This window comes from Zootoca vivipara, chromosome 5, assembly GCF_963506605.1.
Source record: "Zootoca vivipara chromosome 5, rZooViv1.1, whole genome shotgun sequence".
NCBI lineage: Eukaryota > Metazoa > Chordata > Lepidosauria > Squamata > Lacertidae > Zootoca > Zootoca vivipara.
The window spans coordinates 85,306,726-85,334,036 of NC_083280.1; the positions used below are offsets into that span (position 1 = coordinate 85,306,726).

The 27,311-nt window shown below is 45.5% G+C and overlaps 1 protein-coding gene and 1 long non-coding RNA gene across 3 annotated transcripts in view; one reads left to right on the plus strand and one right to left on the minus strand.

The window, feature by feature from the left end:
- Positions 1 to 27,311, minus strand: part of VCL (vinculin) — a 79,303-nt gene that overhangs the window by 2,699 nt on the left and 49,293 nt on the right. The window contains exons 8-21 of one of the 2 annotated variants that reach the window (XM_035138681.2): positions 26,637 to 26,784; positions 24,527 to 24,680; positions 23,237 to 23,412; positions 22,173 to 22,363; positions 20,638 to 20,837; positions 18,718 to 18,846; positions 17,182 to 17,331; positions 15,297 to 15,405; positions 14,121 to 14,423; positions 13,907 to 14,031; positions 11,772 to 11,957; positions 6,673 to 6,903; positions 2,918 to 3,121; positions 1,212 to 1,316 (exon numbers count right to left, since the gene is read on the minus strand). In XM_035138681.2, the coding sequence (XP_034994572.1) occupies positions 1,212 to 1,316; positions 2,918 to 3,121; positions 6,673 to 6,903; positions 11,772 to 11,957; positions 13,907 to 14,031; positions 14,121 to 14,423; positions 15,297 to 15,405; positions 17,182 to 17,331; positions 18,718 to 18,846; positions 20,638 to 20,837; positions 22,173 to 22,363; positions 23,237 to 23,412; positions 24,527 to 24,680; positions 26,637 to 26,784 (2,411 nt within the window). The remainder of the gene's footprint in view (positions 1 to 1,211; positions 1,317 to 2,917; positions 3,122 to 6,672; positions 6,904 to 11,771; positions 11,958 to 13,906; positions 14,032 to 14,120; positions 14,424 to 15,296; positions 15,406 to 17,181; positions 17,332 to 18,717; positions 18,847 to 20,637; positions 20,838 to 22,172; positions 22,364 to 23,236; positions 23,413 to 24,526; positions 24,681 to 26,636; positions 26,785 to 27,311) is intronic. The other variant, XM_035138683.2, reaches the window with a different exon arrangement.
- On the plus strand, positions 15,404 to 19,661 carry LOC132592181 (uncharacterized). Its single transcript, XR_009557642.1, has 2 exons — positions 15,404 to 16,193; positions 16,847 to 19,661. It is a non-coding gene; the product is annotated as an uncharacterized LOC132592181 (long non-coding RNA).

Consider the following 27,311-nt stretch of genomic DNA (forward strand, 5'->3'; position numbering starts at 1 on the left):
ACCACATCAACTACCTTGCCATAGACCATTCTGGAAAATGCCAGCTGTAGGCTCCAACTGTTTTGCCCTATATGTGCCAATACAGCTCTTAGCTGCACATAGTGATCTCTGACTGTGTTAGCAATGATTGGAACATTCACATCCAACAGAGTAAAAAGAGTGCTGATAGACAAGTTCTTGGGGTGTACATTCAGCTTCTGCTCTAACCCCTCTCCAGCTAGCTTTGCAAAAGTATTTCACAGAATTGTAGCGTTGGAAGGGACCCCGGGGGTCATCCAGTCCAACCCCCTGCAATGCAGGAATCTCAGCAAAAGCATCCATGAGAGATGGATGCCCACCCACTTGCCTTACTTTTAAAAAAAGAAAAAGAACATGCATCTTTAAGAAGAGCCCTTGTGGCTCTGGGAAAGGCCCACCCAGCACCCAGGCAGAGAAGCCCATAGGTGAGGCATGAAGAAACAGTCCCATCCTCCGTTGACAGCCTGGCGCTCCCACCCCAGGAATTTAGAGCTACATTGCCTTTGAAAATTGAGTCCCTTTATCTTAACACAGCTACCAGCCATGAAGATCAGTCCTTCAGGCATTTGTTTAATCCACTTTTGAAACCACCAAAGCTAGTGGCCACATTTTTTTAATGGAAAGCAAAATCTGACAGTCGCAGATAATAAGGCTTGGGATAATTGTCCCCAATAGCAAAACAACATCTGCATTGGATAGTGATACAATCTGGTGGATTGCGGCAGCATTCAGGCAAACCAAAGAACCATTCATTTTTATCCACCAGAGGGTGCTAGTTAATAACAATTTAAACAGGCTGTGGGGAATTTCATTAAGCAAGAAACCCAGATCAAACCTTTGGATTATAAATTATATTTTGTTGCAGGACACGAACACAGCAAAAACAGGGACAGTTTGCCACTGAGTGTACTTGACAAAAAAGCACATCCTAGTTTTCTAATGGGGGTCAGTTCGTCACAGTCACACTTGTTTTGAATCTACAAAGTGTCACGTGCGCAGAAATAAGCATACCTTTAGCCACACCTTTCAGTTACTCCAGCAAGAAAACTTACAAGAGCAAAAGGTTAGCAAGGGAGGCCCTGCTGGCAGCTGAGATCGTTTCACCGATTGTGCAAAGCCTGCTTGCCTATGCAGTGTACAATTCCAAGCTTGCAGCACACGAACACCACCCTTGTGGCAGGCGTGAGAATTACCTGTTCAGACTCCTCATCGCTGATGTTAGTGCGGCCCAACATGGTGGCTTTGACAGTGGAGAGGATTTTGAGTTGCGTGCTAATGGTTGGGATTCTCTCGCAGACCTGCATGAAAACAGAATTGCACGGCTGAGAAACTGTCTAAATAAAATTATACCACTGTACTTGTGTGTGTGTGTGTTTTCAAAAACAGCAGTGGCGAGCATATATGTTCATTTTCCTTGGTAATTTTCCACACATCTTCAAGCCACCCATGTTTTTCTCGAGAAACATGGCAAGCTGCTTCAGTGGTAGGAACTAAGGTATCATCAAAGTTCTCTATTTCCTCAAGGATTTGTGGGGAGGTTTGGGATCACTTTCCAGCATTATTATTATTGATATACCACCCTGATATCAGGGCGGTTCACATGCTCTAAATACAAGATAAAAACTGAAATAAGTAGTTAAAACAAAAACAACAAAACAATAGCTCCCCCCAACTCCCACAAACACATTTAAAAGGCTGCTTTCTTTCTTTGTCACAAGTCGTAGAAGATTCAGAGGACCAGCTATCTATTTGAAGGCTGGCACTTGCCCACCCTGTTCTGCAACGCTCTCTGCAGAAGCGGCTATTCCTTGCAGGCCCCTTGCATTCAGCTGCACTGTGCTGTGCTTGCGGCAGCGAAGCATCAGGGTGAGGTGGTGCAGGGCCACAGAAAGCACAGCTGCTCAGGGAACTAGATAGTCCTATATCTGTGAGACCCTAAACTTGTCTGGCCAGAATTACAATGTCATGCAGGAGAAGGACTGGTAAAACTGGGGAGGAGATAGGACTGCTGTTCAGACCGGTCGAGAAACAAACAGGCTAAACAAAGCTGTTGCCGGGATGAAAGACCTTGGCTGGATAATTCTGCCTTCTGTGGCCTTACTGCCGCATTGTGACCTGGCAATCTTAAAGTAGGCCACAGGTCCAAAAGAACAAGGATGGCAAATTTGAGCAAGCCAGCCCACTGCTTGGGCTCTCAAGCAACCCCCTCGCTCCAAAACAAACCCATCTCTCAGTGGTGTGCGGTGAAATAGAGGTACAGTTAGGGCCAGAGACTACAGCCTGCAAGGATGACCGGGACACTGCATGTGTGACGTCGCCGTGCAGGTGAGCATCACACCTCCCTCCCTGAACTGGGCAGAAGCTTCCTGGGCTTTCGGAAGGAGACGTCAGGGGAACATTTAGGAGACTAGCCTAGTAAGGTGGGGGGGAGGTAAAGGACCCCTGGATGGTTAAGTCCAGTCAAAGGCAACTACGGGGTTGCAGTTCTCATCTCGCTTTCAGGCTGAGGGAGCCGGCATTTGTCTGCAGGTCATGTTGCCAGCATGACTAAGCCGCTTCTGGCACAACGGAACACTGTGGTGGAAGCCAGAGCACATGGAAACACCATTTACCTTCCTGCCGGAGCGGTACCTATTTATCTACTTGCACTGGCATGCTTTTGAACTGCTAGGTTGGCAGGAGCTGGGACAGAGCAATGGGGGCTCACCCCATCATGCGGATTCGAATCGCCGATGTTCCGATCGGCAAGCCCAAGTGGCTCAGTGGTTTAGACCACAGTGCCGCCCATGTCCCTGCCACCAGCCTAGTCCCCTTAGTCCACTGACCGCACGCCATCTCTGTTACTAACGCCAGCTCTTGCCGCTTCCCTGCCTTCTTCAGGCAGTGGCTCGTGACCCACCTGCAAAAGGTTTGTCCTGATACGCTTGTCAGTGCACTGCTTCGCGACCTCCTTGGCCAGCCTGGTCACTTCATCAGAAGCTTTCGCGATATCCTTGGCACACTGGATGAGAGCCCGCTTGTTCCCGCTGCCACCTCTTACCAAGCGCGACATCTCGGCCATGAGGAGGGCCATCCGTTTGGCGGCGGCGATGATGTCGTTGCCCTGGAAAAAAGCAAGGGCAGCCATGAAAGCTTGGGAGCCAGACATCGATCCGCGCCGTCACCCCCGTCTTGTAAGCAAGCCCTCGCTCTGGAAGGGCAAAGAAGAGACGGTCTGTGCGGTGCAGATGCCGCTCCACAAGAGCACTGGAAAAGAGCTTTGCCCCAAAGGCCAGTTGTGAAATACTTTCTCCCCCCAAAAAAGTGAAAAACAAGCTTTGGCCCGTAAAAATATATATATATGTTGTGGATACACAGTGTTAGTTTGCTGCTGAAGTGAAAGCGGCTAAGTTCAGACACTGTTACTTTTACCAGTTAAACATCTATCCTTTTAATAAGGGTGCAAGAAGATTGCCTTAAGTTTAAAGCAGGGGTGGCCAACTCCCAAGAGACTGTGATCTACGCACAGAGTTAAAAACTGTCAGTGATCTACCCCCCCTTTTTTTAGGAAGTAGGAAGGCCCATTTTGGGGGGGTTGGGGTCAAAGTTGTTGAGCTTTTTCAGGGAGGAGGTAAAATGTTGAGCTTTTTTTAGGGGAGCCACAGTTGTTCAGCTTCTTTGGGGGGAGCCAATGATCTACCGCAGACGTCCAGTGATCTACTGGTAGATCATGATCTACCTGTGGACGTGCCTGGTTTAAAGCATCCAGTGTTATGAAGGTGAATATTCTTAATATCAACATATAAATGGACATGGGGCATCCCAATTTGGCACTCTACAGTCACAGATGACAACTATTCTGAGGGGGACACAGCTGAGGGAGAAGTCAGAGCATCAGTTATTCCTTTTGATCAGCTGTATGTGTAAAAAGGCATGCTTAAATGGTAGCAGTTTTTTTTAAAAAATGGTAAATTATTTTTAATAAACCGCCAGTTATTCCACCTCTTCTGCAAGGTGTGTGCATATCATCTGAAACCTCAAAAGAGAAAAATCTTCAGAATGTTTGTTTTAGTCATTTGCAAACATAGGAAGCTATTATTTATCAACTGGCAAACTCTCCTGTCGTGAAAACCAACTACCACTTAATTCATCAAGTTGACAGCCTCGCTGTAAGAATTTCCACCTTCCCTCCACTTAGGACGATCTCATCTTCCTTCAGTGGAGAAGAAGGGGATTGGCTGAACTTGGACATCATGCTAAACTATAGGTTATGCAGCTGGCTTAGCAATACAGTCGTACCTTGAAAGTCGAACGGAATCCGTTCCGGAAGTCCATTCGACTTCCAAAACGTTCGGAAACCAAAGCGTGGCTTCGAATTGGCTACAGGAAGCTCCTGCAGCCAACCGGAAGCCCCATCGGACGTTCGACTTCCAAAAATAGTTCACAAACTGGAATAGTCACTTCTGGGTTTGCGGCGTTCGGGAGCCAAAACGTTTGAGAACTAAGCCATTCGAAAACCAAGGTATGACTGTAGTTTGTTGGGGGTGAATGAAATCGACAAGCTACAGTTAATCAAAAGTAGTATCAAAAGTTTCTGAACTCCTGCCTGCTCATGGCCACACCAGAGCGGAAGTGGGAGAGTTTGCAAACTTGAGGCTGAACTGCAACCATTCAGTTCAACTTGTAACACAACTTTTTAAAAGTCACTGTTCTGAGAAGGAGGGCTTTATTTTTTGAGGGACAATATAAATAACTGGTTTTTGAAATAACATTTCTCTATGTTAAATACTATAGCTGCAAGGGTATTCAAGAACAATGTAATCAATTAAAAATAAATCAATCTGTGCAGTATTTTTGTGAAGAGTGCTTAGGTAACATGACATACTGACCAACAGCAGTGAGAAAATAGGAAAAAAGTGCCTGGAATGTAATCTTTTGCATGCAGGAAAGTGGCTGTTAGGCATTAGGACTACCGGGAGAAAAGTGTCTGTAACAACGGCAACAACAAAAGGCACACACTGTGATGATAGCTGCGGAAGGGGACTTGTGGTCCTTACGGACATATATTCATTCTGCGTTGCAAAAAAACCAGCATGTTGTACACATTACAAAAGGCTGCTGAGTTGCAAAAGTCTGAAGAGCCATATCCTTGTTCAAGAGTCTCTTCACACATTTTTTTTTTAACCAGTGCACTGAAAACACTCGTGTGTGTGTGTGTGTGTGTGTGTGTGTGTGTGTGTGTGTGTGTTTGTACAAATGAAATATGCATGTGCAAACATGCATGTTCCACCACACAAACTGCATATCACCATCGCAGGAGCAATGAGCCAGGGTGCTAAACATGTGCTTGCTTCTGTGATGAGTAACGGTTAAGGGTGAACTGCCAGCCCCCTTGAGCAACAAAAGCCATGCGTCTTCTCGGCTGGTTTCTGAAGAGTAGAAGGCAAAGCAGAGTGTAAAAAGAGAGTGGCCTTCGCCCCACGAGGCGAGTGGTGGCAATGGCAGGTTCCAGGTACCATTTAAGGGAGAGAGAGATCTAATCCATGAAGCACAATGCAGCAGTATGTTCTCATGCACATCTCACTTAAAATGAATGGGAGGCTTCCCCATTCATTTCAAGGAGATTTGCAAAGGAGAAAAAGTGCGCTAAATTGTGCCCCACATTAACCTACACATGGAAAAACACCATGTGAATTTTGCGCACAGGCACCAAAATATCACCATTACTGACTGAAAAGACAATGAAAGAAAGACTCATTTAAACAAAAAAAAAGGGTTTCCACACATACATACCTAAATTTTAGTACACAGCCACACACTTAACTCCTTGCAGCATGCTAGTCCCAAAAGCGAAAAAGTGACCCGACAGCTCCCAAAAACATTTGTTTGCAATTAGTGCCAGCAAGCTCAGGACTAAGATCGCTCCGACCCACAGACCGAGGATCTCCATCAACATCATGGGTTTTGTATTTTTGAGAAAACCCAACGAAGTCTGAACTTAGCAACCAACACATTCAGCATAGCTTGTTGACAAAAGTCCTCTCACCATGGGCCAGCCTTTTTACATTACAGCCAAGTGCAAATCAGCAGGTCCAACTCCTCGGCAACGCCGCCATACCAAGCCATTCCTGGTCGGTCCAACGTTTTTAGTGGAAGCCATTGATAAGAGGCGGAAAAGCACAATGATGCGTGTTAAATGACTTCGGGAATGACAACGACGACTCCCTCACAATCTGGAAGTCACTGAGAGACTGTCAACCATGGCTTCACAGGTAGTCAGCTGGTTTGTACATATGTTTTGTTTTGTTTGTTTGTTTTTCTCTTCCCTTTCGAAAAAGAACCACTGCCGTGAAGAGACAGGTAAGGCAGAGAGCAACAACAGGGAAAGGAAGCCTTGATTAAGAAGGAGAGTAAAACGAAGGAAGTTGTGAGCCAAATGAAGCTTTTAAGCCCGGCCATCATCGCCAGCAGGCCTGTCAAAAACATGTGAAGCCACTCTCAATCCTCAACAATGAAGTGCAGACAAACTCGAGTTTCATTCCAATTCAGAAAAGAAAAAGAAAGAAAAAGAAAATGGGACCCGGCAAGGATCAAGAGTGAATGCGAATGTGTCAACGTTCCAAAATGGCTGGATGCAACGCGGATCAGTCGCCAGGGGGGAAATGGAGGAAGTACCTTACTAGACCACTTGGTGGCTTCCCGGTGCAGAGACTGAGCAGCGGCCAGAATGGGCTGGTTAACGGGCTGGTTGGTTGGCATTAACAGCAGCTCAGGCTCGTAATCATCTTCAATGTCAGAGGGGAGAGTGAATTCAACATCTGCTTCCTCCTCCTCCTCCTCCTCCTCCTCCTGATCTACATCTACATCAGCCTCAGGGGCTTCCTTAACCTCATCAGTCACATCAGGCTTCGCAGGTTGGGCGGGGAGGGGATGCGGAGGGGGGGGATGAAGAAACAGGGACAGTTAGTATAAAGAAGCAGGATCTGGTCAAAGAGCAAGAACTGAGCTGGTTTTAGTAAATCCCTTTATTCTGGAAGGCAACGGAAGGAGGGGCAGGGAGGAAGGGATGCAATTCCAAGGGAACACTTGACCTGAGAATCTACAAAGGCTTCAAGGAGAGAAACACAAGAGTTTAGAGAAAGCACACCAAGAATCATCATCGTTTTCCACTCCAGGTCCTCTCTAAAGTGTCTTCTATTTCACCACAACATTCTTTTCTGGCAAGACAATGGCGCCACGGAGACAGGAAAGGAAAGGAAACAAGAAACAAAGCAAGTGCAACACTTAAAGATTACTTAGGGGGTGCAAGAGGAAAGTTTCGAGATGAGGCTTGAGTGCTAAGAAAAAACTGCCAGGAAGCAGAGACGCCAGGGGCTGCTTTCTATGCCCAAAAGAGATGGGAAAGGCCTTGGCGCAAGACAAGGCAAGGACCCCAAGCAAGTTTTGGGTGCTCTTAAGGGTGGGGAGTCTTCTCTTCTCATGAGGTGGCCAAAGTACAGTATTGGAGCCTCAGCTTCATGAAATCAGCCCTGAGTGCTCACTGGAAGGACAGATCGTGAACCTAGGCTCCAATACTTTGGCCACCTCATGAGAAGAGAAGACTCCCTGGAAAAGACCCTGATGTTAGGAAAGATGGAGGGCACTAGCAGAAGGGGACGACAGAGGACGAGATGGCTGGACAGTGTTCTCGAAGCTACGAACATGAGTTTGACCAAACTGCGGGAGGCAGTGCAAGACAGGAGTGCCTGGCGTGCTCTGGTCCATGGGGTCACGAAGAGCCGGACACGACTAAACGACAACAAAGGGTGGGGACGTGGCAGACCTGACCCTACGGAGCCTCACGGATATGAATGGAAGTTGCTCTAGGGCTTTTGTGTGTGTCCTTGTTGAAAAGAACTCCTATTCATTTCAGCAAGGTTTGCACAGGAGAATTTGCAAGCAAATCGTGCTCCGCGACCATTATTTTGTGGCGGGAAGCTGTGGGTGTGGGTGGGGGAAATGGGACAAAGATGCCATATGGATTCTCCAGGCACCACCACGTCTTGGTCCAGGCCATGGAAAAGGAGGTTATGGTGAAAGCAAAACACAATGCAGGAAGGAAGTCAGGACAGAAAGCCAAGGGATTGTGGAAGAAACAGGAGGGGCTGCTCATTAGAAGGACATGATCAGTGTGTTAATTGTTAGCAGACAGAAAGTGATGTTAGCAGCACACAAAAACACAGCCAGTCGGAAATGTTTCTGTTAGCAGGAGGTTAATGAGATGGTGCCAGATTGTTTTGCCACAATGTTGTTCTACAAAAATCCAAATGAGGATTTTCTAATCGTTTGTCAAGAGTATCCTGAATCACATCCTGTGGGAAGGATGTCTCTAAAAAACAGAACAGCTCGGTATTATCGCAGCCAATCTTCAGGGTACCAATCCATTACAGAAAGAGAAGACAAAAAGGGCAAATGAAACACCGCCTTTTCAAGTGCAACCAGACCCACACACAATTATCACATTTTATTTCAGTTTGGGCCCCCCCCATCCCCCACGTCCTTCACGAACCCTTCCCCCCCCCCATGTTTTTGCATGTTCACCCTTCCTTCTTCAAGAATAGCGGCTTTTGGTATTAAACTTTCTCTCCCCCCTCCCCTCCAATTACTCAGTTTATGCAATTATATGCTCCCAATTAAATCAGATGCAGCTTAAGGTGGCAGTGTGGGGTTTCATCTCTTTTTGCTTTCTTGGCAAACACAGAGGTTAAATGCAGTGTGTTGAGTAAAGGCCATTTCTTTTAATGAGGACCAAGTGGTGAAGTCTTTCTTTTGGGCAACCTGAAACATCTGCTTAAGAGATAGCAAGCACTTATGGACAAAAGCAACTTGCCGCCTTCTGGGGAATCCAAATTATTGATCCCAATGTGACCCCCTCCCTTCTCCGTCCTGATCCTACAACTCAAAATGGGGGCGGGGGGCGGGGGAACGAGCTGTGGGGGAAACGCCTGAAAGTTAAAGTGCGTGCATTTACTAAAAATGAAGGACATGTCAGTTTAAAAAATATTGGGTGGTGGTCCAACCAAATAATTCCACTCTTTTGGCTGTTGAATAGAACTTTCCCTCCCTCTCCTCTCCCACCTCCAAAACATGCTCCAGAGGGTTAGGGAAAACCCCAGAACATATTCAGGGGGACTTTCAGGGAGAGGAGGGGAAGAGGACGTTACACTGCACAGCCAAGAGTGCTTGTGCAAATCGGACCTGGGTCATTCATGCTGTCCATAACCCAAAGTGGTTCAAAGCATTAGGCAATTAAACCACACACACACTTGCCAGTAAAAGGATTTGCATTAACAAACCATTTTAGGGACTCCATTTCAAATTTATTTTTCCAAGTTGCCAAGTGAAGGATTCTGTGGAACTCTGTGCACTTTCGTAGATAACATGGGACTGATAAATATCCCCCTCTTTCTGTCTCACTGCGTTTGAGTAGCACAACAGCCAACAAAAATAGTGTGTATATCCTAGCAAATGTTCAAGTATCACTGGGAAGGAGGAGAGAGGGCAAGGCAAGAAATTTATTGTCCGGGAAGAAGGAAAAATTAAATTGGCAGAGCATGAAGAGAAAAGAGGGGAAAGTTAATTTGCTACGCAGTCGGAATAAACAAGTAATACACAACTGAAACTATTTTTCACAGCCAGCTCAAAGCAATCTGCTCGGTTTTTGCGCCTCCCCTCAGAGCCAGTGGCTTCTATACACAATCTCTTCTGCTGGAACAGTGGCTCAGACTGTAGCCATTTATTCTCCACCTACTTTTGAATACCCATAAACTCACAATATTTATGTGCAGGGGAAAAAAACCCCACATTGCAGCCATCTTGGGACAGGGCACTGCAGATAATGTTCTCTTGAATGGAATCACCAAGATACAGCAGTTAGGTATCAGCTTCTCTCAACAGCTGGGTTTATTTATTGATCCCACACACACCCCCAGTGACCTTAAAAGTTAAAAGCTCAGAAGGCACCAAATCTCAAATACAATATCTACCAGGACAGGTTTTAAATGATATTTTAAAACTACATTTTAAACTAAAGCAAGTGCAGTGTAGTGGAAAGTGTCAGACTTAAGATCTAGGGTTCAAAATCCATACTCAGCCACGAAGCTCGCTGGGTGAAATTGGGTCTCTCAGCCTAACCTACCTCACAGGGTGGTTGTGGGGATTAAATGAGGAAAAGGGAGAATGACGTATGACTCCTTGGATAAAAAGGTGGGATATAAATTAAATAATATTGTTTTTCTCAAGCATGCTACTCAAGTCAGTGTGTGTGTGTGTGTGTGTGTGTGTGTGTGTGTGTGTGTGTGTGTGTTTTCAGTGTTGCTTTGCTTGGAAAACTTTGGACTGTTTGCTCCCCTCTTATCCCTTCCAAAATTAAAATCCGTCAAGGTCAAAATGATACTTGGTTTGTGATGAGATGGAAACCCCCCCCCCAAATAAAACTCATTTGCAAGGGTTGGTATCGATGTTGCAGCAATCTTAAATGAACCTGGCAAACATGGCAAGATGTTTGGCACCCATGTTACAGCCCCCATTCAGAGGTAAGTGTGGGTATTCTACATAGCCCCTCTACACTGACCTCTGGGGCAGTCCACTTCTTGTGACAGTCTGGTGGGGCAGGGGAGAAAGCTTGCGGAGCACAAAAAGGGCAAAAGGCAGGTGCTATGCGCTTAATTCCCCAACTCAAGCAGAAGGTCCCGCATGCTTGCGTACATTCTTAAGGCTCATTTCAGCTAAAGGCTCAAGTACGGTGAGGTTTCCCTCCCCCTTCTTGCTACCGCTAAAGTTCTACATACGCCAAGGTGTGGTTATGAAACCTGTGCACAATAAGAGTCTTGGGAATAATTCTATAGTTTTAATGAAATGATGGCATGTGAAAAGTCCCATGCTTCTATCGGTAATTTGCAAAGGTTTAAAAATAGCCTTGATTGATCGGCAAAGCTTGGTGCCGCTTCTGAAAAAGCCCACTTCTGGGTAGACGTGTGAAAAGGAGAGAGAGAGCGCGCAAAATATTGTGGATATTGTTGGAGATTACACACCACCTTTCCAAAGCATTGTTGCAGGGATGGGGAAACGTGCAGCCCTGCAGATGGACTCCCGACTCCCATTGGTCCCAGACAGCATGGCCAATGGGCAAGGATGATGGGAGTTGTAGTCCAGCATCTTCTGAAGGACCACAGGTTTTCCCATTCCTGCACTACAGAGTCAGCACAACATAAAGGTTTTCATGGCTTCGTGGGGAGGGGGGGAGCAACTCTGGACGCAACAGCAGAAAGTCATTTTTAGATTGCCTCTATCCTAACTCCTGCAGCATTATCAAGTTTTTGTTTGTTTGTTTTCAATGCTCTTCCAGAGCACACTGGAAACCTTTGTGGAGTTTCTCACTTCACTTGGGTGAGACAGATTGGTTTTCTCCCTCATCTGTTGGATTTGACCCCCAATTCCAACTCACCCAGGGCATAAAATTTCCTGGCAGCCTGAGGAAGGTTTTAAAGTGACGTCTTTGCACAGCAGTGATAAGAGCATTCCACGTAAGGGTGAGGATTTGCTAATCAGCAATTCATTCTCTAAAAAGAGCCCAACCTCTGAAGAGCTATACAAACAGATCTGCCTACAGCGCTGGGGTATCCCCGAGTGACATCAATGCAATACCCACGAAACACACCGGTCTGCAATTTCTTTGGGTTAAAGGGAGAAGCAGCAGTTAAGCAAGAATACAGGGATGCATTGGCCGTTCTTACCTTGCTGGACCACTTTCTGGCTTCATCGTGGAGCTGCCTGGCAGCCATCATCATGGGCTGGTTGAGCACCTCCCCAGCCTTCTGCTCTGGGAACTCTTCATCCTTCTCTTCAGGAGGAGGGGGCCTGGGGGGAGGAACCTCGCCCTCTGGCAGCGGCGGCTTGGGAGGAGCAAGTTCGTCTGTAAGCTAAGGAAGAAAGGAAATGGGTTGCAGCACCCCAACGCAGAGATCCAAATGCAAAATGGCCAAATCTATAGCAATTCACAGAACTGGGAATTTTCTTTTCTTCCTCCCTCCCCCACCCCCAGCTTTTGCACCTGAGTTGCCCATCCATTTATTTATTTATTTATTTATTTATTTATTTATTTATTTATTTATTTTATAGATATTTATTAGTTTTACATATAATTATACACATCAAACATAACAATTCCAACAAAAAAGAAAAGAAAAAGAGGTTCTCTCAAACTTTCTGACCTCCATGGGTCCTATTTCTAAAAATTTGTTCCTGCATCTTTTACTGTAATCCAGGCATCCCCAAACTGCGGCCCTCCAGATGTTTTGGCCTACAACTCCCATGATCCCTAGCTAAGAGGACCAGTGGTCAGGGAAGATGGGAATTGTAGTCCAAAACAGCTGGAGGGCCGAAGTTTGGGGATGTCTGCTGTAATCTATTATAAATCCACAGTATCTATAAGGGCGTGGGCTTACAGGGAACAGCCACCCCTCATCAACTCCAGTTCTTCGAACGGCTCTGACAACAGCGGAGGGGACAATAAAAGTCTTAAAGACAAGATGGTTTGGAGTGTCGTTGCTCGAGGGTAGCCAGCAACACCCCTGACAGAAAACTTTGTGTTACTTTACAAGTGTTATTGTATTTCCGCTAGTGATTTCAACTGTTTACAGTGGTCTCTAAGATACGTTATGAAATTATTCCAGTCCTTAATAAAAATTTGGTCTTCCTGATTTCTGATCCTTCCCAGGATGGGGAATTTTCACTGCTTTGGGCAAACTTTCCAAACTCAAATTCACCATTGTTTTGCCAAGGTGAGAATAATGTAAATTAAGACACCTACCCAAGAATATGATTTACATACTTCCTGGAGGGTTGGACCAAGCATGAATTTACATAATCAGCCCTGATTTACACAATCCAGTAATATCTATGTTAAAATCCATTATGCTAGACTTTATGAAATGATCTCTTAAATTAGCAACTGTTAGCAGAAACTTCCTTCATCCCTCTCCCTTGGTTTTCTGATCTGCTAACCAGCAGGAAGAAGAAGAAGAGTTTGGATTTGATATCCTACTTTATCACTACCCGAAGGAGTCTCAAAGCGGCTAACATTCTCCTTTCCCTTCCTCCCCCACAACAAACACTCTGTGAGGTGAGTGAGGCTGAGAGACTTCAGAGAAGTGTGACTAGCCCAAGGTCACCCAGCAGCTGCATGTGGAGGAGCGGAGACGCGAACCCAGTTCTCCAGATTACGAGTCTACCGCTCTTAACCACTACACCACACTGGCTCTGTAGAAAGGAAATTGTGGAAAGGGGGGGGCATAACTAACTTTCTTCTATAGAGAAGGTAATCCAGGTTTTTTACTAATATGCTATTATATATTCAACTCCTGGATTCAAATGCCCATGTTTTCAAGACAGCTTTGAAAGGCATGGACAGTGTTTTCTGAAGTCTAAAAAATGTGCACCTACCCACCTTTAAGTTCTTCCTATTAATGGATGTGTTCACAACAACAGACCCCCGAGTTCAAAGTTTGAAGCACACATTTGGCTTCAAACTGCTGCTTTTCTCAGCAAAATACACAGACCCAGGAGTCTGTTCTTTTCTTGACACTTTTCGGTTGGATTACCTTCATACAGAGGGCATTGTACTCAAGGGCCCCAAGTCCAAATCTGGCTTCGCAAGATGCTAAAGAAACAAAACTTGGGGACGCAATCTTGTGTGTATGCCAGTGTGTATTATATAAGAACACTGTGTGACTGGAATCAGATTTCAGCATTAAGTGATTCCACCCACACAAGGAAACCACAGCCATTTAAATAATTGAAACTGGCTCAACCAAATGGTTGCAGATTACCTCTGTCCTTCCAGAGCAATTCTACATAACACGGCACTTACGTGAAGTTGCTCAAGATCAGGAGGCGGAGGGGGGAAGTCTGGTTCCTGCGGCTGGAAAGCTTCTCGGACTTTGGCCACAGCTCCCAGGATCCTGTAGCCGGAATCAAGGAAATTCTTCTGCAAACCTAGGAAAGGCAACACACACAGAGAGAGAGCTTAGTATTTAGTTTTGAAAAGTCAGGAGTTGGAAAAAGCATCGTTGTCTAATGCTTACCGGGATCAGAAATGTTGCCTGCCACAGCTTTCGCATCCATCACCATTGGCGAAATGGTTTTGCTCAGGTCATCAGAGGCAGCTTTCACAGCTTCCCGAAACTTGGGGTCCTCTGAGTTTTCCACCTCCTTCTTTGCCACCAACAAAATCCGGTTTGCTCGCCGGGCAATGCTGGTGGCCCCGGCGACAAGCATCTGCGGCTGAATGTTGGCCATCGCGACTTTGCACTTGTCCAGGTCCTTCTTAATGGCCTCCTCGGAAGCATCCAACAGAGACTTGGTATCAATTGCTTCATCCACCATCCCTAGGGTAAGAAGTTTACAGATTTACCTCCCTTCATGTACATGGCAAGGGGAAATGACCCTGGAGGGGAAGGTCACCCTTAAATACAGGATGGAGTTCTGCTACCTAGGCCAGGTCAATTTGGCAGGGTGCTGATTTGGGACAATCCCGATTATGAGCATTTAAACTCTTCTCACTTGGCTCTTGCCACCAGAGGGCCTCCAAATTCTATCAAATCCTCAAACATGAATGGGTTTCATTTACATAACCGGGGGAGAGTACATTTTTGTACTGCAGATAGTGGAAAACACGCTAGATCAATGTTTCCCAAACTTGGATCTTCTGCTGTTTTTGGACTACACTTCCCATCATCCCTGACCACTGGGGTCCTGCTAGCTAGGGATTATGGGAGTAGTCCAAAAACAGCTGCAGACCCAAGTTTGCGAAACCCTGTGCTAGATTTACAGAAAGGGAACTCAGTGGGACAAGGGAACTTGGGTGGAACTTCAATATGTAAAAATGGATGCCACATTTCTTCCCTTAACAGCATCTGTGTGCAAACACAAAACACATCCAAATCTATATAGAATTTTGCCGTAATGAACAAGTGGTTGAAATAGAGTTGCATTACAATAATTTATCCAAAAGTTGTGATTGTAGGCTGCCAGTGATAAGGCCAAGACATATTCCAAACAAAAGTATGGTGCAATGTTCTCCTTGAGCCCACTGTGACTTTTTTTGAGTGGGGGGATGACTCTTCCCTTTCTGTCACATGCTTATGTCAACTGCGTGAAGGAATTGCTCTTCCCTTTCTAGTTTCCTTTCAATTATATCTCAGGTTCGTCATCAATGATTTGGGGCTACAAAACCATGGCCACACACGCCTCCATTTTACCTGTCATTTTTTCCACATTATCAATCCACTGGTTCTTCATGGTCTCAAAGTGCTCATAAGCAGCTTGATTTCCAGGATTCCTTAGAAGGATGCGAGCGGCAGATACTACCTGCCAATGCAAAAACAACTTAATATGATGGCAGTAATGATGCACAGGAACAGAAAGTAAGTGCACTGGAATTTATTTTGCAGTGCAGGTAATCTGAAAGTTAAGCATCTCTTATCTGAAAGGGGTCCCAGTTTGGGGAGTTTCACAAAAAGTCTCCAATTGAAAGATGGATTTATACCACTCAAGAACACTCTGAGGTACAGTCATACCTTGGTTGATGAACGCCTTCTGAGTTGAACGTTTTGGTCCCCGAATGCCCCAAACCCAGAAGTGAGTGTTTGCAAACGTTCTTTGGAACCAAAATGTCCCATGTGGCTTCTGATTGGCTACAGGAGCTTCCTGCAGCCAATCAGAAGCCGCGTCTTGGTTTCCGAACATTCTGGAAGTCGAACGGACTTCCGGAATGGATTCCGGTAGACTTTCAAGGTCTGACTGTACTGAGAATTTCCAAAGAGCAGAATTCCCAATCATGACATGGGGACTGCACATACTTTTTTTAAAAATCACCGCCTTTATTTAAAAGAAAACAAAAACAAAATAAAGCCAAGAAATTATGGAAGTTTCTAGTGCAAATAGTAATTGTTAAAATACTTTCATCACATGAACATAAGTAGACTATTACACAATAGCTTGTAAATATTACTTCTTCTATACAGGAAATCCTTCAGATTTATTCCTACTCCAAGTACACGCTTCCACAGTAGGAAACAGACGCCCACGGGATCTGCTTATCCAGAGACCCAAGTGTGAAGACTGACCAAAGAGGGAACATATTCCGTGACAGTCTGGTCAGTGAAAGTAATAAAGATTCGCCATACACCATAAAAAGCTGTCAGGTCCTTCTTTCCTTAGAAGAATACGGTGGAAGATTATGGTGCTCTCTAGTTTTCAACTGAGTCTCAGAGGAATTTTAAGCTGCTACTGAAAAACACAAAAGGGGCAGGCATGATCCCAATGATGCTATGAACCACACTTGTGGAGGCCGTCAGAGGGAAAGAAGTTAACGCCAGACACCCCTCTGTTATGCCTGGATCCAGCTCCCACTAAAATTCCCTCTTCTTGCAGCTTTTTAGATTGTAGCTTAACTTCTAAAAGGTCTTCTTGGCTGAGAAGTGGGACGAAGCTATAAAATAAATGCAATGTTTGCCTGAAAGTGTTCATTAATTTCAATGGGACTTAGAAAGCAAGTCCTTAAGACTGCTGTCAAAGCGAGCCTCTGTTTCCGAAGGTTCAGCCAACCTATGCATACATTTTTATGAGAGTCCTCCTTTTTTATAGATTTTGAACTTTTTACAGACTCCTAAAAACAATCTACCATTTAAGGAAGTTACCCTCTCTCAACCTCTTGATTTGTGTGCTGTCTTTCACACAGAATCATCTCATCCTAATAGTTAAATGCTCATGTTTTATTCCTGACTCCTTCTCATTCAATGTATTTCAGATACTGGCATCTCCAACCCCACTACATGCTTATTGGAGATGAACTCTCCGAATAGAAACTGAACAAATGAATTTTTCATCCAGGTGAAGTTTTTGGTGGCTGCAAACCGAACAAACTAAACCAGAAGTGTGCAGATCTTTGGGCAAGGATTGGCAAGGATTTCCGACTTCCAATTGTTTAACAATAACAGCAGCAAAATGACCCCCATTCCGTGGCATAAATTATACTATGAAAATGAACGAAGACGGGGGTAACTGAGAGTGGTTGTGGCCATTGTCAAACAACTGTGAGCGCCGATCAAAACCGGAGTTTCGGACAGTGAGAGGGAGAGATACCTGAGGGGTGAGCTCTCTTGCGGACTTCACACTGGCTTGTATGCCTTCGACAGTACTTTTGTTGGCTGTTCCAACCGCAGCGGCCTTTTCCGCAGTAGCTCCAAGCCTGGCAGCATGGTTTTCAAAATTGGCTGCCCTGTCATCAAACACCTGAAAGTTGAAATACATCAACAACCACAGATTTAAAAATGCAGCCAGTTCAGGATTTTATACGGGTCCCCAAGCAACTCACGCTAACCCGCTCAATTACAGACTCGGTGCTTCAATTAAAGTTAGTTTAATCAAGGATGAATTTACAGTTCTTTGGCAATTTATTAGAAAACTAAAACTGTTCAGCAGAGATACCGCGACAGAACTCTATTTGGCAATTCTAAGCCCTGGTTTAGACACACAAGGCTATGGTGATAATGGCGTGAATGTGCCATGATAGATATGAGTGCCAAAGACAGAGCTTTCCTCAGGTCACCTGAAAAGTGCGATTCTTTTCAAGGAAGATGGTTCAAACAGTCAGTTGTCACCAACCTGGTGCCCCCAGACTCTGAGCTTCCATTTAAAAAATAAAAGTAAGCTCTTCTAGAAAGAAAGACATGTGACAAAATGCAAAGGTACCCTTCCATGTGATTTCTGTGGAATGTGAGCGGCCTGGCTGCCTTGTATATTTTGCCTGCTCCTGAGGAATGCTCCCTCAGCAACAACATCTGGGTGTGATCTCCATTGCCAGGACCAGCAGGACACAACTGACTTCCCGTGATAAGCATAATGTTGTTGGGGTGGTTGTCTCTCTCATTTTGTTAAGTCACACAACCCAAGGCAGCCATTTTGTGACAGGCACCCGCAGAACACTCTCAAGACTCAGAATGTACCCCTACTCCAAAACATTTGGCTACACCTGGATTAAGATATAGTAATGTTTCAAACTATGGACACCAATTGCATTCTTTCTCCTCAAGGGTGGTAGGTAGGAAACCATTTAAGTATGAAACTTTTTAAAAGTCTAACATCTGACCAGCGGCATAGCTAGCCACTCGGGCACCTGGAGCAGCAACCTGCTCTGTACAGTGTGTGCGCAACGTCACTGCACATGTGCTGTACGGAGCGGGTTGCCGGCAGCAGCGCTCGAGCCCCGTGATCCTCTGCTCACGGCTGAGGATCCCGGCGCTGGAGCACCACCGGCAGCAAACCATGAGCAAGCCGCGGAGTGAAGTTTTTTTAAAAGCTTTGCTCTGCAGCTGGCATGCTCAAGCGGAGGCGAGGGAGGGGCGTCAGCAGCCCCTGAGCAGGAAGAAGCAAAGCACGCCGGCCGAGTAAGTGAGCGAGCAGCCAGCCACCAAGCGAGGCTTTTTACCAGGCGGCGGCTGGCTGCTCGCTTACGGGGGGTGCACCAAGTGTCACCCCCCTCCAGGGTGGCACCCGGGGCGGCCCGCCCCCTATGCACCCCCTTGCTACACCACTGCATCTGACTCTTACCTTGGCCTATCCAAAATTATATTTGCTCACTGTAACTTTAAGACTGGTGCATGCTGGGAACGGACTCACCTCGTCCCTGTTGGGGGCGTCTGGAGGAGCAGTAGCCGCGACTGCCAGCAGTTTAATTGGCGTCGTCGTGTCGCTGAACACATCAGATACTTCCTGGGTCATGGCTTCTTGCATCCTTGATTTAAGATCCTTAATAGGAATAATAATAATAATAATAATAATAATAATAATAATAATAATAATAATTTACTTATACCCCGCCCTCCCCAGCCAAAGCCGGGCTCAGGGCAGCTAACACTAGATGTGAAACAACTGATTAAAATATAACTTAAGAACAAGATTAAATACATTAAAATTAAAATGCAGCCTCATACGGAAGGAAAAGGGGGAAATGGGGGAGGGGATCAGGTTGGCTCCAGGCCAAAGGCCAGGCGGAACAACTCTGTCTTACAGGCCCTGCGGAAAGAAATCCAGTCCCACAGGGCCCTGGTCTCAGGAGATAGAGCAGGGGTAGGCAACCTAAGGCCTGGGGGCTGGATCCGGTCCAATCACCTTCTCAATCTGGCCCACAGACAGTCCGGGAATCAGCGTGTTTTTACATGAGTAGAATGTGTCCTTTTATTTAAAATGCATCTCTAGGTTATTTGTGGGGCCTGCCTGGTGTTTTTACATGAGCAGAATGTGTGCTTTTATTTAAAATGTATCTCTGGGTTATTTGTGGGGCATAGGAATTTGTTCATTTATTCCCCCCAAAATATAGTCCGGCCCACCACATGGTCTGAGGGATGGTGGACCGGCCCATGGCTGAAATTCCTCTCATTGACCCCCACTACTTCCACCAAGTCGGGGCCAGTGTTGAGAAGGCCCTGGTTCTAGTTGAGGCTAATCTGGTTTCCTTTGGGCCTGGCACCTCTAAGGTGTTACTATTTATGGACCTTAAGGTCCTCCACGGGGCATACCGGGAGAGACGGTCCCGTAAGTATGAGGTTCCATGTAAAAAAAGAGAAATTAATGGGTTTGCCATGATGAAGTGTGGTGCAAAAGTAAAACACTGGATCTGAATACGGACAGCCTAGGTTCAAACCAGACACAGCCAAAAAGCTGAAGTTACAAATAGGAGACCTTCAGAGATGGTGAACTGAGAAGGACCATGACAGCAGAGCCCCACTCCCAATTCACCATCTAGCTAGATTCTTAGTCTATACCCCTAACCCAGAACACTAAAAAAGGAAACCTAGGAAAGGAGAGGTTGCTATTAAGAATGTGAGGTGGCTGACGGGGAGCAAGACCAACATGGCTCCACACTAGTGCTCTTGGGCTTGCCAATCAGAAGGTTGGATGTTCGAATCCCCATGATGGGGTGACTCCCGTTGCTCGGTCCCAGCTCCTGCCAACCTAGCAGTTCGAAAGCACGCCAGTGCAAAAGATAAATAGGTACCGCTGCAGCGGAAAGGTAAACGGTGTTTCCTTGCACTCTGGTTTCTGTCACGGAGTCCCGTTACACCAAAAGCGGTTTAGTCATGCTGCCCACATGACCCAGAAAGCTGTCTGTGGGCAAACTCTGGCTCCCTGGGCCTGAAAGCGAGATGAGCACCGCAACCCCATAGTCGCATTTGAATGGACTTAACAATCCAGGGATCTTTTACAGTTTACCTTTTACTGAGCAAGAACAGGGCCCAATCCACAAGAGTTCTGTGAGGAGCTCTATGCCCCAAACTGCCAAACGTCACTTCCTTCAGGAAATGGCCAGCAATAGGCGGTGGGGGTCAATGAGAGGAATTGGAATCAAGTTAAATTAATGGAGGGTGCACAGCAGCAAAAGAATGTAGATTGTGTCCAAAGCGTTTGTCTATAATCTATGTTGCAAAGACCAGTAGCTTGAACAGGAAGATTCCCTGGCTTTGTTAGTTAACGCATATGGACTGGCAACACTCTGTCCAACAGGAGCTCTTCCTTCTCTTTTCAAATACTTTTATTTACCTTCAACGAGTCCTGCAGCTGAGCAGCAATTGCCTTGGCTTGAGGAGATTCCCCTTCGCCTCGTGCTGCCAGGTCAGCTAACTGGGCAGCCAGTTGTTCCACACGGTCACATTTGGCGAGCAGGTCCTGGCGATAAGGTCCCAGCATGACATTGGCAAGACGGCGACCTTCGGCCACAAGACCCCGGATGGCAGCCTGACCTGCATTGAAAGTTATTCATCTTGCTTAATTTTTGGAGCGAGAGAAATTAGAACAGTAGTTCCACCACTGTCCGAGACCAGGCTGAGGAGTAAGTACTGCTTTGATGAGGAATGGTGGGAGCCTCCCAGGAGCAGTGGGGCAGTATAGATTTGGAACAGTGGTTTGCAGAGGGGCACAGTTCTGAAGACAAAAGTTGGGATGAACTGGGGGTTAAACAGCAAAGTGAAGAAGAACTGGAAGAGAGAGAGCTAACAGACTCTCTCTCGCTGGAGAGTGTCCAGCCTATCAGTCCAAGGTCACGTAGAGCAGATAAGGTGGCTACACAAAAAGCACAGTGGTTGTGAGATCAGGTTGCAAGGCGTGGAAGTGACTGGGGGGAAGTGGGTGGAAACCTTAATTGGGAACACCGTCATTCCGAGAATGGCTGCTTTGTTCTTTTGCTGTGATGGTTAAAGACTAAATGGTAAGCAACTCTTTTAGCTTTGTCCTGCTTATCTGTGGCCAAAGGGGGGGGGGAAGGAAGCCGAGCACCCGAAGCCTGACAACCACTCACGAAAGTAAAGCAGAGTTGCCATTGTTAAGCTATAGTGCCAGCATAATCACTACCTTCCCCTAAGTACTCTGAAATGCTACCATGCTGCAACACGTCCTCCCTAATAACTAGGCAGCCCATTTTTCTCTGTAGTTTTCCGGGCTTATACGAGTCAGCTTTGGGATGTCCCACCTGAAGTCATCACAGAAAAAAGACCACTTGTGAAGGGGATTTCTGTGCAGGTAAATAAAAAAGCCTCATGGTGCTATTTAGATTTTTATTTTGGGCTGCCCGTGGTTTTCAATTAGTCATTATCCAGTTTGCCTGAGCTTTCCCATCATTTATTTATCTTATGGTTAGCAGAGAGTGTTCTTTGGTGTTTTGTTGGCTTCTGCTGACCTCTGTCCTGTCTTTTCCTTCTTTAAGATGCCTGCATTGCAGAGGGTTTGATTAGATGACCCTACTACTACTACAACAAATAAATAATAATAATAGTAATTAATAATAATAATAATAATATATTTATACCTCGCCACTCTGGGAGGCTCCCAACAGAATATTAAGAATAAAGCGCTAAAACATCAAACATCAAACACCAAATAAAACTTCCCTTGTGGTCCCTCTTCCAACTTGACAATTCTATGGTTCTTTGGCTTGCCATAATAGAGAGCTGCCGGTTCCAAAGGAGGGAGGGATGGTTGGAAATGATAGTTGGAGCAGCGATTTTGCACTGAACCACTAGGTGGACCTCAACTCCCACCTGAGATCATGTTCACACACACAGAAAAACTAAAACACTCACCTACTCCACGGTCATCAACTGTAGGGTTGTCTATCCATCTCTGAGCTTGCTCAATCTTCCCTTCTAGATGGACAGCAGCCTTGGCAGGTCTGCTGTTTGCAACAGCCCTGTTGGTTTTAGACTGCAAATTCTGCAGCGACGTCGCTATTTGCTTTGCTAATGCACGGGCTTCGGGAGAATCCCCCTTTCCACTGCAGAGAAGAAAAAAAATCTATTAAGGAAACTTCATTAAAATCAGTTCAAAAAGTAGGTTGGTTTCTGTTAACAAGACGTTTATGTATTGTAACTGTGAATATGCTAGTTACTACGCTTAACTGCATTTAACAAAGCACTGTGGTCTGCATTTTCACAAAGGGTGAGTCAAGGCAATCTTTTAAAAAGGCAAGCAAGTAGCTAATTGCCAAGGCTTCTTCCAAATAATCCTGGGGAATGGTAGCTGGGCAAAGAGAATTCTGTTGAGAGATCCATTGCACACACATCCTAAACCGAGCTGGACCCTGCGATCATCATTTGAGGACGGTTTTCATGTGCCTCCTCTGCTAGAATTTCCAGAGGGCAGCAAGCCTTTTCTGTGGTGGCTCCCCATTTGTGGAATGCTCTCCCCAGGGATGCTTGCCTGGCACCTTTGTTACATCTCTTTAGGCAAAAACATTCCTCTTCCCCCAGGCCTTTGACTAATTGAACGATCTCTGGCCTTTTAAGCTGTATGTGGGGTGGCGGGTGTTGTTTTTCTTATGGTATGTATTCTTTCTGTTTTACTGCAAATTGCCCTGTGATCTTCAGATGAAGGGTGGTATAGAAATGTAATAAATCATAAAAACAAAAACAATGATTCCCACAGTTGTGTGGGAAGAGGAAATGGCCATTGAACTAGTTCCAATCTCTGGTGTGGACAAGCCGAGAGACGCTTTCCTCCGCCAACACAAGCTAATGGGACAGCCATACAGCCATAGTGCTAGCCAGTCAATGAACGCACAAAGCAAACTACATAAAGAGTCCATGAAACTGAAGATCAATGGAACTTACATGGAAGCAGCCATGCCCACGTCAACTGCAATACTCACTGTTTCCGGAGGTCCGACAACTTAGCAGTCAGCGCCGAGATTTCTCCAAGGGACCGCAAAATGTCGTCTCGCTCTTTGGGGTCCTCGCAGAGCTCTGCAATTTTCCTGGCTTCAGCCATAATGCCTCGAACATGTTCCTCTCCTTCGCTTCCCCCATGAGGATCTGCCAGCCAGCTCTTGATGCAAAAGGAACATGTCGACACACAATGATCCACTTACAGCAGGCATCCCCAAACTTCGGCCCTCCAGATGTTTTGGACTACAATTCCCATCTTCCCCGACCACTGGTCCTGTTAGCTAGGGATCATGGGAGTTGTAGGCCAAAACATCTGGGGGGCCGCAGTTTGGGGATGCCTGACTTACAGTATCTGAACCTTCTGTGGTGCAATAGAGTCTGAAATGCTATTGTACTCCTCAAATTTAGCTAAGCTGTAGACGAGAGCTATAGACTCATTATAATGCACATCAATCTCTGACTTTTGTCTTCTGGGTTTCTGGGGGTTTTCCTGTTGTTATTTTGTCTCTCACAGCTACAATAAACCTACCATTAAAATTATGGACTGATCATTTCTTCATCAGAGGGCAAACGGGCAAATTTAGCAGGGGATCAAATACTTTCCCCCCTCACTGTGTTATTATTATTACTATTGAAACAGAAGTGCATCCTTGAAAGTCACACCTTTGCGGGAAGAGACCTTAAAAATGCCATGCTAGAACACTCCCCTTTTCTCTCTTCCACCTTGACAGGTGAATGTCAGAACAGGAGTCTTGCTCCGCAAACAGCTACTCTTCAAGAAAGATGAAGGGCATGACTTGCAAGAAAGTGCCCAAGGCTTTCAAGTCCTTATTTAAGAGCCATTGGTGGACAGTCTTTAAAGCAGGGGCGAGGAACACATTGCACTGCCGAAGATGCTGGACTACAATGCCCCGTCAGCTCCTCAGCACTGACCATGGGGCTAGCTGGGTCTCATGGGAGCTGGTTCCCTGTCCTCCCTTTAAAGTCAAACAGCTGCAATGGCTGAAACAAAATAGGATGCCCTGGCTAGAATAAATCCAAATTATATTATTAATATTGATTCACTTCATCACAAAAACAATACAAGACACTGCTGCAAAATGCATATAAAACAACTGTGTATTTAAAAATGATTAAGCCAAAGCAATTTGAAACCCATTCCAGAGATTGACTGGGGTAAAACAACTGGAGGGGGACCCAAGAACTAACTTGTATGCTAGTTTACCAGGACTAGGTTTACAAGAACTGGGAGGAATCATTTGCACTGCGATTACCTGAGCTGCATCGATTTTCTTTGCAATGGCCTGCTTGGAGTTGGTCATAGCCTCCAGCTTGCGAGCTGCATTTTCCACTTTTGCTGTGAGTAAATCCAAGCCTTGGGACACTTGCTGGGCCTTCTGCAAGGCCAGCGGTGTAGCACCTTGTCCTCTGTTCAAGGGGAAAGAAAGGCATGTAAAACCCAACACACTCTTGCACAGGGGTCAGCAAACTTTTTCAGCAAGGAGCCTGTCCACTGTCCCTCAGACTTTGTGGGGGGCCAGGCTATATATTGAAAAATAATAATAAATGAACGAATTCCTATGCCCCACAAATAACCCAGAGATGCATTTTAAATAAAAGGACACATTCTACTCATGTAAAAACACCAGGCAGGCCCCACAAATAACCCAGAGATGCATTTTAAATAAAAGCACACTTTCTACTCATGTAAAAACACCAGGCAGGCCCCACAAATAACCCAGAGATGCATTTTAAATAAAAGGACACATTCTACTCATGTAAAAAAACGCTAATTCCTGGACCGTCCACAGGCCGGATATAGAAGGCAATTGGGCTGGATCTGGCCCCTGGGCCTTAGGTTGCCTACCCATGCTCTTGCAGCTATAAGCCTATTGACTTAACTAATCCCATAGCTCAGTAGTTGCTGCTGATTTATACAAGAAGTAGTATTGTAGGGTGGCAAGCAAGAATTGCAAATGTGGGGGGGGGAGTTGTCTCTACCCCCAAAGGCTGGTGGCCTCAATGCCTGGGGCAGGGGATTGGAGTTACTCCTGCCTGCACCACCTTTCCGACTACAATCCATTCCTTTCAGACGGCACTTTGTACTCTTTTCCTTGCTGCAATGAAATTTGCAGAGGACAACATACTTGGTGTGCTGTCACAACGTTGATTAATAAACCACTCAGTGAAAGCTGCCCATTTGCTGCCAATAAAGCTAAAATCCAAAGGAAGCATTTCATGCATGTTGAACTGTTAAAGTTACTTTGGCTTAATTGGAAAGCAAGTTCTGAAGACACCGGGATCCATTCTCCAATCCAGATATGAAAGCTTAAGCGTATTTTTTTTCTAGACAGTACAATCAGGCCTCCACAAATCCACTCATCAGTTCATCAACGACAAGTCCCCCTGAAAGGTTCTCAGTGTGACATTAAATGAGCATAATGCTCATGCTGCTTCTGCCAGCTCCAAGTCGCATAATAATTTAAGATCTCCCTGCTCTTTCCTGCGTTCTCTGGCAGGCACAGTACACCAGGTGGAGGAGAGGGTTCAGTGGCAACCAGAAATGACAGAAGGCTAACAAGTCATGTGAAAATTCATGTATCCCCGAGTGTAGTTAAGATCAGAACTAGAATGCAAATGTGAAATGAAAACAGAAAGGCCCTTAAATGAGAAACTAAATAAGCATTAAGGGCCAGAATTTAAAAGGGGGCACCTGCACGATTCAGCTACTTCTCCCCAACACAAAGCCATCTTTATTTTGAAATGGAAGAATGTGCACATAAGCACTTCCCTTTAAAATTGGGGAAGGTCTATGCTCCTTTAAATAAACAGGAGACGATGCACACCCAAGTCAACATTAGCAAATATGAGATCTTCCAATTGACCAAAAGGGATCTTGACGTGATAATGCATCAGATCGCATTATTTAAAAGAAGAACAAATCAGCAACAACTGCTCAGTATTTTAATACACAGAAGGTTGTAATCAACAGAGCAATGTGGCCCCATTGAAGTCATATAGGTTTCAATTTGTCACACCCATTGATTTCTACAACTGAATATGCCTTTGGTGAATTCAACTCACAATCACTTGTGCATTTGGGTTTCCTGAATGAGTGGAGGAAGAAATAGCACAAAAGGAACAGAAAGCTATGGGCAAGACAAAACTGTGCATGAACTAAATTACAGGAATCCTCCATGAAAATTATGGAGGCAGGAGTGGCAGAATGCAGGGCAGAGACAACACACAGAAACATGATGTCCACCATCATTGGCAAAATAAAGACATTTAATTCATAATTTTTGTGTTGCTTTCTTAGAACGGCAGGATTGCTACTTCATAGTCCCAGGGTTAAATGTATTCAGTTAGCAAGAAGATGTTTACCTAGCTCGAAGATCAGCCACTTGGTCAGTCAATTGGCCAAGCATTTTACAGGTTCCTAGAATCTCTCTGCGTTCTTTGCCTGCACAGAGCTCTCCAACTTTTCCTGCTTCATCCAGGATCTGCCTTATGGCTTGCTCGCCAGAGTCTCCTAGGAAGCAAGAATGTGGGAATGCAGACAATGAAGACTCATGCATTATTTACACCGGGGGAAATTGCTGGGCCTATCAAAAGCTATGCAACGTTCAATGAAGGGAGGAAGGAACATTTACTGAATGTGTTGTACAAGAAATATAATCCATCGTAATAGAAAGAGCGTACTTGCAGCAGGGTAATGTTCTAGAAACAGGCGTATCATTTCATCGGATTAGGTATAATGCACGCCGCTGGAACCCAGTTAATTTCAATGCTAAGACTAAAGTGGGAAGTTATTTTTCTCCTGCATAATTTTAGAGAAAGAATGATACACATGCTTTTCAAAAAATTTCCATGTGTTTCTGTTCTTCGGCTTGTACAACTTTTGGACTACAACTCCCATCATCCGTAGATAGCAAAGTCAGGGACGATGCTATCTTTACAACTGTGATAGCGCCATCTCCTGGAGGTTCTCCAGATGTTGTTGGACTACAGCTCCCAGCATCCCAGACTGTCGGCCACAGGTGTGGCACTACCATTAGG